Source organism: Equus caballus, chromosome 7, assembly GCF_041296265.1.
Source record: "Equus caballus isolate H_3958 breed thoroughbred chromosome 7, TB-T2T, whole genome shotgun sequence".
NCBI classification, from domain to species: Eukaryota; Metazoa; Chordata; class Mammalia; order Perissodactyla; family Equidae; genus Equus; species Equus caballus.
In genome coordinates this window covers 52,320,309-52,333,102 of record NC_091690.1, presented here as the reverse complement: position 1 = coordinate 52,333,102, position 12,794 = coordinate 52,320,309, and the positions used below count along the sequence as shown (strand labels likewise).

The window sequence follows — 12,794 nt, the reverse complement described above, 5'->3', positions numbered from 1 at the left end:
GACCTTCGTCTGTCCCAGAGTCAACCATCTTAAGCATCTTGAGACCTCAGGAGTTTATTCCTATTCTGTCCCAGAACTTGAATAATCCCCAGTCTCGGGGCCTGAGCTGAGCCTGGTGTATCTCAGAACCCAGTTTTGCCCAGGTCTATCTCAGTATCTGAGTCCACCTTGCCCTTGCCCAACTTTCACAGTCAGGTGAGAAATCCATAGCTGAAGTTTCCTCTTCATGCATGAGCATCTCCCCATGCTTGGAGCACTTCCCCACAGGTGCTCAGGCCTCTGGAGGAATGTCCACTGCAAATGATTGGTGTGTCCCAGGATTAATAAGGGTAGGGGGGATTTTATTTTTCCAAAGTCATCATCTAAAATTCATTAAAGTAGGTTTTATGGTTTTTTTCCTAGGATTATTATAAGGCTTTCTTGATGGGCTATTACAAACGGCATTAATCTCCAAGAGCTGGAGATTTAATGAGAACCCATCATGGGTCTTACCTCATAAATACTGGAGTTGGACATCCCCTCAGCCAAGTGCTCTCTAGCCTCAGATGCCAAACCTCAGGCCAGGAGTTCAGGAAGGGGCCTTGAAGAAGGCTTTCTTCATGAGCGTGCACCACGGGGAAGGCCAGCACATTGTCACTGGCCAATTTGAGCTAAACAGGAAGACTTGAAACATTCTCCATTCTCTTGTAACCTTCCCTGATGCTCCAGAAAAGATAAGAACCATAAAATAGAATCTCTCTTCTCCCCGTCATAATTTACGAACTTACGCCCCATCCAGACCCCTCCCTCCTTTTGCAGTGGAGGAGCTTCTCTTCATCTTAAGGTTCATGTGGCTATTCTTGCTTTGGTCCTCTTCTGCCTTCTTGGGAATCTTATGCAATCAGTGCTCTGTTTTTATCTTGCATACGCAACCTCTCTCTCTCAAGCAGAGCTTTCTCATTGGTTTTTAAATAAACTCAAGTCTCTCCTATTAAAAAATAAGACAACTTACTTGACTCCTCCCTCCATATGTCTGCTGCTTCTCTCCTCCTCTTCTTAGCTGCCTACACTAACCGCCTCCATTTCCTCACTTCCTGAACTCGCTCCTCCACCATGCCTATCTAGTTTCTGACCCCATCGTATCACCGACACAGCTCCTGCAAAGTCCACCGATGGCCTCCATGTTTCAAAATCCAATGGACGCTTTTCAGTCCACCATCTTCCTTGACCTCTCAGCAGGATTCAACTCCGTTGACTCCTCTCTTTCTTGATACATTTCCTTCCCTTGGCTGCCATGACACATGCCTGCGTGGTTCCCTCCAGCCTCAGTGCATCTCCTTTTCAGATTCATCTTCCTCCACCTGGCCATTAAATGTTCCTCTAGGCCAGGGTTCCTCAACCTCAGCGCTATTGATATTTTGGCTGGATAACAATTCTGTGCGCTGTAGGAGGTTCAGCAGCATTCCTGGCTTCTACCCACTAGACGTCATTAACACCCCCTCCCAGTTGTGACAACAGTCTCCAGACATTGCAAAATGTCCCCTGGCTGCAAAATCACCCCCCAGTTGAGAACCACTGCTCTAGACTCAGCCTTAGTCTCTCTCTTTACCTTGATCTTTCTCTAAGTCTTCTTATTCTTCCCAAATCTCCCATGACCACCTGCGTGCATACATGTCCTCAGAACTCCGAATCCATATATGCATCTGACTCCTTGACCCCCCACCCTTGGATGTCTACAAAGCATCTCAATCTCAACACGCTGAAAACGGAATGCAAGATCTTCTCTCCAAAACCCAGTTCTCATCCAATACTTTCTACGTCACCATCTCCACCCTCCCAGGTCAGTCTTTCAGATACCCAGGCATTATCCTCACCCTCATTTCCACTCCCTCACCAAGACTGGTTGACTTTAATTCCTAGATGTTTCCAGAAGTCATTCGTGGTTCTCCATGTCTGTCACCACTCAATGGTCCAAGCCACCCTCACAATTCAGAAAGTCTATCTGGTCTACCTCAATCTACCCTTTCTCTTACCAGCCCACTTTACACATGAGAGCCTCAGGGAACCTTCAGAATGCACATCTGATCATATCATCCTCCCAGCCAAACCCTACTGGTAGATTCCTTTAATTCTTAGGATACAAATAAAGCTCCTTAACCCTGCCACAAGGCCCTGTGGGTCTATCCTTTCCTTACCTCTCTGCTTTCATCCCACACTCTCCTTCCCCTCCAAGGCCTTCTTTAGTCTGTCATATTATCCACACTTTCTCTCACCCCAGGGCCTTTGCATAAGCAGCCCCCTCTACCCAGAGCACCCTTTACTCTCTGCTTCAGATCTCAGCTCTTGCTTTCTCTGACCTTCCAAATTGGATCAAATCCCCTTATTACAAGTTCCAGTAACACCAAGGACCTTATCTTCAAAGCTGTTACCACAGGTGCCATTTATATTTATTTGTGAACATTTGATCACTACCTGTCTTCTCAGTTTTGACGGAAGCTCTATGCACCCAGGTCTGCTTGGCTCACCATCTTATCTTCCATGACGGGCACATAGTAGGTCCTCAGAAGTACTTGCTGAATAAATACATGGATGGGCAAATGGCCCCACTGCTTTCAGGATCAGGATCAAGTGACTTGCCCTGGCATTTGAGCTGCTCCACCACCTCGAGGACTGAGCTCTCAGTCCAGGGAAAGGTCAGAGCAGAGACGAAAGGGCACAAGATGCCAAGTGGAGAATAATAATTCAGCAGAAGCAGGAAGTGGGAAGCAGGAATGGCCAAGAGAATATAAGCCCCCCAGGGAGGAAGAAATCTTGGGGAGACACTGGCCTTCCATAGAGTGTAGAAGGGGGTTCAGGCCGTTGTCTCTTCCTGCCAGGTGACCCAGCTACCATCTGATCTGCTCTGGTCCCTCCATCTTTTAGAAATTCTCCCTCAGCCTCATGCCTCTCTCCAACTATCACCCTGTTTCTCTGTTCCTTTCTTTCACTCATCTCTCACATCTGATCTATCAGCAAGTCCTGAGGGCTCTAATTCTAAGACACATGTCAAATCTGTCCACTGCTCATCATTCTGGATGCTTCTATTCTGGCCCAGTCACCATTGGCTTTTGCTTGGACTATTGCAGTCAGCTCTTCCCCGGCCTCCCGGCTTCCACCCTCTCTCCCTGGAATCCCCAACACAGAGGTTAGAGGGATCTTTAAACAAGGGAAAGCTGATCATGGGGCCCCTCCCCACTGCAACTTGTCCAGCGGCTTCTTGTTGCATTTAGAATAAAAACCAGCAATTAACTTCGGGCTGTGAGGTCATGCATGCAGTGTCTCCTGCTGACCTGTACAACCTCATCCCCTCCTCCTCTCAAGCCACCCCAGCCCTCTCTTTCCAGAAGGCACCACAAGCTCATTCCCATGTCAGGGGGATTGGCACTTGTAGTTCCCTCTTCCAGAATGTTCTTCTCCTGTTCTTTCCATGGCCCACGCCTTCTCATCTGTCAGGTCTCTGCTCAAATACCACCTCCTGAAACTTTCAATTGTAGGATGAATAAGTTCTGAGGATCTGATGTACAGCAGGGCGACTGTAGTCAACAATCCTTGCAAGTTGCTTAGAGAGTAGATGTTAAATGTGCTCACCACACATACACAAAAAGGTAACTATGTGAGTGATGGAGGTGTTAACTAACCCTAATCTGGTCACCATTTCACAATATATACATGTGTCAAATTATTTCACCTTAAACTTACACAATGTGATATGTCAATGACATCTCAATAAAGCTGGAAAAAAAGTCACCTCCCCAGACAGCCTACCCTGACATGCCAACAACATGGGGCTCCCCAGTGACTTTCTTTCACATCTCCTTGTTAGTTTCTTTACAGCACTCATCTATCCAAAGTTAACTTGTTTATTTATTTGCTTACATGTTTATTGTCACTCCAATGTAATAAACACACCACGAGACTGAGGTAGACCCATCGAAGTCACACCTTTGTCTCAGCACCTACAACAGTGCTTGAGACTCCAGGCACTCAATCACTGTTTGTCGAATGAATGAATCAATCAATCAATGAGTGACGATGTCTATCATTGCCTCCCCTCCCAGTGCCCCTTCCAAGAGCATGCCCCTACCCACAAATCCTTACTGAGTGGGAGACCTCCATAACCATGTGTCCCCACATGCCCAAGGTGTCCAGTCTCGGAGAATTGGACAAGTATATTCCTGATACAATTGAAAGAGGTAAATTCTCCATCCAGGGAGATGGAATTGGGACATGGAGGCTGAAGCAATTAAAAGGTGTGGGGCTGTGGAGCTGAAGATGCTTGGGAAATCGAGGGCTACAGAGACCCAGAGCCATGGGCAGATTGGAGTGGGGGGAGCAGTAGCGAAGGGCCCCCAGAGTGGAGGAGGGGACAAGAAAGTGGAGATTTGCTCCTGAATCCAAGGTAGCCCCGCCTCCACCAGCATCCCTCACCCTGGTTTAACTTGACGCTTTTAATAGATGATAATTTCTGGTTGGTTGGTTTGTTACTGATCTCTTCCCACTAAAATGTTGGCTCCACGAGAGCAAGCACCTTGTCTATCTTGTCTACCTGGCACACAGTAGGTGTGTAATAAATATTTGCTAACTGAATTGATAACTGAGTGAATGAATGGTGGCCTTTCGAGTCCCTGGAACTCCAGCTATTGGTTTTGGGAGATTCCCCGCATTCTTTATCCAAAGCTCCTCTTTCATTTTAGGGGGCTGTTAGTCTATTCCAAACAGACTCTCTGATTCCCACCCACCCCCAGGGAGACAGACCAGGACTGTGATGCTTGGAGGCAAATGAGGATGAAGAGAGATGTCAGGGAAGCGACCAACAGTGAGAGAGCAAACCAGCACTTTAAAGGAATGACTCGAGCGAGAGCGGGAGAGAAACAGAGGAAGCTGGGAAGCTGGCGGGATGCTAGGGCAGATGCCAGGACAGGTAGGGGGATGAGGGAAAAGGCTGGAAAACTAGACACCAAGAACCAGGATCTCTCTGCATCTCAAGGAGAATATTCGTAATGGTAGTAACAATCCACTCAGCGATAATGGTTGTTCCCAACATGCACTGGCTCTTGAGCAGGGCACCGCTCTGAGCCATTCCTGAGCATTGCTTGCCATAATTAGCTCTGATGGGGGGGGGGGGGGTGTCAAACGGGAGAATCTCAGCTAAGACAGCCTGGGGTCGAGGCAGAGCTCAGGGCTCTGTATTCTTGGATGGTATTGCCCAGTCACCCAGGCACCCATGTGACTCTGGACCTCCTTAGTCCTCCAAAAAGGGCACGGGGGCAGTTCTGAGGCCACTCTTGTTGGCTTTGAGATCTCACCTCACCAAGAGTCCAAGGAGTTTGGGGGGATTTGGTCATTCACGTCCCAAAATAGTGGCATATGGGTATTTGTGTCACAGGAGTCCTGCGACTGTCTGTGGACATCCATGTTTATCCATAGGCACCTGTGAGCATCTATGTTCCGGACACACATGGAACATCTGGACATATCTGCGACTAGCTAGGTACACGGGTGCACATTCGTGTAAATCTAGGCGAATGCTGGCGTGCATCAGTGGGCAAGTGCAAGACTATGTACATCTTGCACTGTTGCCCACAGCCACGATCATTTTCCTCGTTCAGACCCATCCACAAATATTCTATTCCCATACGCTCTGTGCACAATGCATGAGCCCACAAGTCAATCTGAGGAACGACTGTATGTGTACACCAGATATATTCGTGTCTATTTGCCTCTCTCCATGAGCATCCATCTCCACACGCTGCTCTATAGCCACATGTGTAAAATGCACATTGCCTAGACCCACAAACAGCTCTGCTCCAGGGTGCCCATCACACAGGTGGATGCCTCCCTATAAATACCCATGGCCCTCTGTGTGCTATTCTGGACAGCCACATACACACATACGTCTACCCAGAAGCCACAAACATGTTACATATCTGAGTCCATTCAAGAATTTCCATGCCCTTCCATGCATAATTCTCCATGTCCATTTGTGGCCACCTGCCTATATCTGCGAACATCCCTACACTCCTCCGTAGGAACTGACATCTGTGTCTATTCTGTCAGCTGCCCTCTTAGGTCTCCCCGACTGACTCATTAGCCTTTCAGTCAGTCCTGAAATATTCCTGCAGAATTTATGCTTTGCTAATAATCCTAGTGTCTTGCTGAGGTCATATGGCACTTACAAGGGCTAATGGAGCCAGCCTCGGCCAGCAGGGTTGGGGAATCCTGGCCTCCTGGAATAGCCAGAGAATGCACTCACTGGAATGAGCAAATTCCCGTTCCTTCTCTCTGCACCGAATGTCCCAGCCAGCGCCTGTCTGCAGAACCAAAGTCACATTTTGAGGTATGTTTATGGCCCAAACACTACCCTGGCATCACACGGAGGGCTGTGTTGCCAGATTTGTCATTACACTGAAGGGTGCATTACTCTGATGGGTGCTACACTGAGGGCTGCATCACCAGACTTGTCATTAAACTGAAGGCTGCATCACTCTGAGAGTCACTACACTGAAGGCTGCATCACCAGACCTGTCACTATACTGAAGGCTGCATCGCTCTGACGGGCACTACACTGAAGGCTGCATCACCAGACTGTGTGGGGCGGGAAGGCGCAGGCAGAGGTGAGGTTGAGAAGTAATCCTAAGGGACCCATAGCGATGGAGAAACTGGGGGCCCTGCAGCTATGCACTAGGGGAGGGAAGCTACAGAGGACAGAGGAGAAAATAGTGCATCAGGAGTTGGAATTCAACCCTCCTGAGCCAGCAGTGCTGAAAGGGCTGGGGACACTCAGAGTGTGAAGCTGCGGCGGGGCCTGACCAGTTCCTCCTGGAAGCCGTAGATATTGTCATGCGTCCATTATCTCTGCCAAGGGGCTTGCAAGACATACCTCATCACGCCCCTGAGGAGAGATGCTCCCTGACACTCATTCCCCACATGAGAGACATGCTCTGACCTGCTCCAACATGTCCCCTGAGCTCAGACACGCCCTCTGGCCACCAGATTCTCCTTACACAACGGGCAGGCCTGCCATGAAGACGTGCCTGACATGTTCACAGGCTACAACACGCCCTGACATGCAGGGCAGGCTCCAACACACATGCACACACCCCAGCACACTCTGGGGGCCCGGCAGGTCTCTGTCCTCCACCCGAGTCTACACGCCTGTGGCCACCTTGGCTTTCTGGATGGATTGATGAGGCAGTGGGGAGAAGGCTGCTATAAATTAAACATTGAGACGCCGTCTGAGCACCAGACTCTGCCATTCCCTCATTGGCTGGTTCTCTCCCAGGAGGCTGTGGGACCACAGCGGGGGGAGAGGGCAGGGGAAGCAGTTCGCCTAATTAATTAGTCCTAATTGAGATATCTTTGTAAATATCCCTTTATTGAAGGACACGATCCCATCGCTTCCTGGGAATTTGCTGTCTCTATTTGTCTCCAGTCCCTGAGTATCACAGAAATGACAAGAAAGGAAAGGGCATCGCAAAGCGCTGTGCTTCTGATAATGACGGCAGCACCGAGGGACAGGCGGGGAGGCTCAGAGATATGCAGAGACCCAGGCAGAGGAAAGGCAGAGAGACAGAGAGATACACGCAGAGAGAGATGGGGAAAGTGAAATTCAGGGCAGGAGACGGGCCAACAGCCTAGAAGGAGACCGAGCGACACAGGCAGTCGGAGAGGCAGGCGCTGACACACAGGAAGAGGGAGAGACAGCCAGAGACAGGCGGAGACACTTCACGGCAGGGAGGACCAGAAGTGGGGACAGATGGACCCGCGGCTGGGCCGAGAGACTTCCCTCTGCCTTTTCCTGCCTCGCCCGGTCTCCCCATCTCCTGGGCAAAGCACCCGCTGCGGCAGCAGCAACAATGGAGCCTGATTCCTTTGGCCCTTAGCTACCCTCCCCTCCCCCCGCCCTCCCCCAGTCACTCCTGCAATCATCTCCCTTGTTCAAAATGAGCTTCTGCAGCTGCAGCCCAGACAGCTGTTCCATCTTGGAGCCAGCACTGGGGCTGGTGGCTGGGTCCTAGAGAGATGCCATCCTGGGCAGCAGGGGGAGTGGGGATGGGGAGTGGAGGACAGGGGGTCACTGGGAGCTTGAGCACCAGCCCCCCCCCCCCAGGCTCCAATCAAAGCTTAGCCCCCACCCCCAGAATCCCCAGGGGTCCACACACCCCGGGTCCCCTTCAGGGCCTCCGGGGGTTTGTGCTAGTCTGGCTCATCCTGTCCCACTCACAGATTCCTGACCAATACCCAACACAGGTTCTTGTTCCATCCTGTCTCAAGAGGCCTCTCAGATCTGAGAATTCTAGTCTTTCCCCTACGCCTTGTCAGGGTCTTGGACTGTGACACAGCAACTATGGTGATATGGAAACAGAATTCCAGAAGGAGACACACAGACAGACAGACAGACAGGATGAAACAGACTCAGAGACACAGATAGAGAGAAGACAGAGAGTATGACAGAGAGAAAGGCAGACATGGAGACACAGGCAGACACAGATAACCATCAGTATTCACTCAACAAACATTTACTGAATGTCCACTATGTGTTGTGGACACAGTTAAGACAGAGAGAGAAGAATAAAGATAGTTCATGAAATAAAGATACCAGAGGGAGAAAGGGAAAGAGAAAGACAGAGAGTGAGACGCAAAAGACAAGAGTTTAAAAATAGAGAAGCATGAAGGCTGAGACAGAGAGAGACAAGGACTGGGAACCAGCCCGGCCCCCTAGGTCTCCCAGTGGCAGCCTCTTCACTCCCACACACAAACACACCCAACCCCACATCAAACTCTTTCAGAGAGCCTGGACCTCCCCCAGACAGTTGCTTTTCTTCCTTGCCCAGCTTCGCGGCTGCTCCCCGCTGGAGCTTCACAAAGAGGCACCAGCTGCCCAGGGCCGGAGGTGAGAAGGATGCTGGGGGGTACGAAAGACACGAAGAGGCAAAAATCAGTGCTTCCCTCCAGCGGCCCCAAGGCCCAGACCACCCTCCCTTGGTGGCTGTCCATGGTGCTGACGGGATGGGCGCAGGCAGCACCTCGCACCATTTCTATATGTTGGTGTCAAACTTGGGCTGGGCTGGCCGAGGGCGGTGGTCAGCAACCTGTGATGGGTTTAGGCCCCTGCCCACATCACCAGATCCTCAAATGCCACCTGCCATCCCACCCCAACACCTTCACACATCCCCTTTTCTCAGCTTCTCTCCCTCCACCTTCCCAGTTCTGTCTTTGCTCAACTCTCACTCAACCTTCATGTCTCTGGGCAAATGTCACCTCCTCAAGGGAAGCCTTCCCTGGCCACCCCCTCCCATTGCACAGCTTTATGGTTCCACATCTTCTCCTTCGTGGCCCTTACCAAACTGTAATTATATAGCGATTTGCATAATTTTATGTTCACTATGTCTCCCTACGAAGCTTTGTGAGGGAAGGACAGAGTCCCACTTGTTCACGCTGTATCCCCAGCCCCCAGCACAGGACTGGCACATAGACAGGCTCAATGATTGCTAGTTGGGGATGACTCTGCTCTGCTCTCTGGGGGCAAGACCACTCCATAACCGGATGTGAAATTAGCAATGTGCACGTTTGTTGGACATCCACTCAAAGACAGAAGGGTTGAGAAACAAGGACACAAGAAAAAAAGCTTTAGGAAACAGATGCTTCCAAGCCATGGGAGAAGATTTGGGGGGTCACAGAAATACTTGTCAAGGCTCACAGGTGTCATTAGGGGAAAGAAGGGACAGAACTGAGACCATTCAGGAAATATCTACTGCCACAAATGAGAAGCTCCCAGTAATAAGCAAGAGGGACAACGTTTTTGCTCGCATGGCACTTCCATTCTAGTGGCGGTAAACAAACAATTACCCAGATAATTTCATATAATCATGAGTACTAGGCAGAAAATAGAACAGGTTCAAATAATAGCATGGGGACATTTTCGCTGGGGTAGTCAGGAGAGGTCTCTTGGAGGAGGTGACATTTGAGCTGGGACCAGAGCAGTAAGAAGGAGCTGACTAGGGGAAGGGCTAGAAAAAGGGTGTTCCCAGAGGATGGAACAGCAAGTGCAAAATTCCAGAGGCGGGAGAAAGAAGAGTGGACAGGGACGGAAGACTGGTCCAAGATCCGACACTCAGGCAGGTAGAGTCTTGTAATAATACAATAGTTAACCTTTAAAGCACCTTCCATGTGTCGGGCACACTGCTAAGCACAATGCTATCAAGGTACATTCTACTATGATCCCCATTTTAGATGAAGAAACTGAGGCCCAATGAGTTGGGCCAGGGTAAGGAGTTAAGATTTGGTGCAAGTGAGGTGGGCAAAAGTTAAAAGGAGGCAAATTTCACACGCACAATCTAGAAGGATTTTCTAACAATTAGGCCACTTGAAAATTATAACAGCAGCCTCACATGTCCTTCCTGCTCCAAATGCCTCCAAGTTTCTCATCCTTTGACACTCAGAATGATGTACTGGCACCTCAGGCCAAATCCCTTTGTGATAATGGACCCTCCTGACCACTCAGGCCACTTCCACACTCCTCCAAACCTGGCACATAAGTCTCCAGCGACTCTGAGATGCTTTCAGACTCTCTGTGGTTACCAGCATGCTCCTTACTCTGAGCCTTCGTTGAGGCTGTTCCTTCTGTCTGGAATGCCCCTGCTCTGTCTTCACCTGGCCAATTTCTTCTTGACTTTAGGACACACCACCCTGGGCATCACCACCTCCAGGAAAACTCCATCGCATCTTTGCTGGTTTCAGCATCCCTCCTCTGTGCCCCCATAACACTCCCGAAACATCCCCATCACCACATATACCATGTCGTGACACAAGTACTGTCGATGAGCCTGCGATCTGATGGAAGTCGGGGGCGTTATTCATCTTTATAGTCCATAGCCCAGGACCATTCCCAGTACAAAGTAGATGCTCATTAAATATTTCCTTGCATTTTGAGCAAAAACTGGAGTCCACAATTGGGAGCAGGTGAATACAGCAGATGCGGGTCAAATCCACAATGGGCCTTCTTTTCTCCACCTCCTTGGCCCCTACCCTGGTCCAGTCCCCATCGTCACTCACCTGGACCAGGGCAGTGGCCTCCTCCCTGGTCTCCCAGCTCCCACCCTCACCTCCCACAGTCTGCCCTCCCCACAGGGGCCGAAAGGAAACTGTGAACACCCGAGTTAAGTAGAGTTAAGTAGAGTCCACCCCTCCTCTGCTCAGAACCCTCCCCAGCATCCCATTTATTCACTTAACAAGTATTTACTGAACACCCACTGTGTGCTAGGCCCTGCGCTGGGCCCTGAAGCTACAAGAGTTGACAAAAATTGATTTTTAAAAAATCCCACCCTTGTGGAGCTGACATGATAGTGAGGGAATCAGGCAACAAGATAAATAAGTCACACAGAGTATATTACAAGGTTAAAAATGCAAAAAGAAAAGAAAAGTATGAAAGGAGGATAGGGAGCACACGAGGAGTCACGAGTTAAATCTGAAATTCCTACAATGCTCTCTCCCCCAGCATGATGTACCTCCTATCACCTCCCTGCCCTTGTCACCTCTCTTTCCCTCCTCACTCACTCTCCTTCAGCCACAATGGTTTCCTCACTGTTTCTCCAACATTTCAGGCATGTTCCCACCTCAGGGCCTTTGCACTTGCTGTTCCCTCTACCTGTAACTCTCTTCCTTTTGATATGAGCCTTCTCTCACTTCCTTCAGATCTCTACTCAAATGTCACCTCTTCAGAGAGGCCACTCAATCTAAACTAGTCCCCCCATCACTCTCCACCCCCCTTATTCTGCTCTATGTTTCTTTACGGCACCTGTACCACCACCTGGAATATTACAGACTTATCTTTATACTTATTTATTTCTCCCCACCCCTGCCTAGAATGCCAGTTCCATGAGGACAAGGATATCTGCCTGTTTTGTTCACTCTTTTATCCATGGCACCTAGAATAGTGTCTGGCACATAGTAGGTGCTCAATAAATATGTGTTGAAGAGAAGAGTGAATGAATGAATGGAGACACTCTCTAAGAGAATCTTGTCACTTAGGATAAGAGGAGGAGGGATCAGCAGAGTGAGGCACAAATATTTGGCCACTCCTCTCTGTCCAGGTGACGGTAGGTGCTATTTGAGGTTAGGCATGTCACATGACTTGCATTGACCAATGAAATGTCACATGTGACCCCCCCCACACACACAGTGGGGGGTTTGCTGTGAGCTCCTTTTCCCGCCTCAACGATCATGTCACCAGAGAGCCTCCATCATCCCAGGTCCCTGGGTGGCTACCATGGACAGAGCTCTCCAGTCACCAATGGATACACAACACAAGGCAGAAATAATCCCGCGCTATGTCAAACTGTGGAGATGTGAGGCTGCTTGTTCCCACAGCGTAACTCAGCCTCTCTCGACTGATACAGAGTATCTGGGGCCTTTTCCCCCAGAAAACTGTCAAGAAGAGGCATGGATTCTGAGCTTTGGTTCTTCACAGGGAAGTCTTCAAAGAGCCTTTTGTTGGTGCTGCTCAGACCCTCCCCACTCCTCCCTCGAGGAAAAGGGTCCTCCCCAAACAGAATACCCCTCCGCCATCTCCCCTTCCTTCCCTCCAGTCCTTAAGAAGGAGGGGACAGGCAAGAGCATAGCATATAAGATGCAGGTAACTCACTTCAGGCTCTATAATGACGGCAGTCGCTGGCAGTGGGGCTGACAGCTCTTAGTCTGGTTCTGATTTATGACCCCCAGGTGAGGAACCGTTCCGCGGAAGGCTCCCAACCCACAGGATGGTTTATGACTGGGAG

The 12,794-nt window shown here is 49.9% G+C and overlaps 1 protein-coding gene across 3 annotated transcripts in view; it reads right to left on the bottom strand.

Annotated features, from left to right (window-relative positions):
* OLFM2 (olfactomedin 2) overlaps nt 1-12,794 on the bottom strand; it is a 59,211-nt gene that overhangs the window by 26,886 nt on the left and 19,531 nt on the right. The window contains exon 1 of one of the 3 annotated variants that reach the window (XM_070273130.1): nt 493-857. The exons of the other annotated variants lie outside the window; for them this stretch is intronic. Within the exon in view, the coding sequence (XP_070129231.1) occupies nt 493-516 (24 nt within the window). The 5' untranslated portion in view covers nt 517-857. Of the gene's footprint in view, nt 1-492; nt 858-12,794 lie in introns of those variants that run through there. 3 annotated transcript variants of the gene reach the window in all.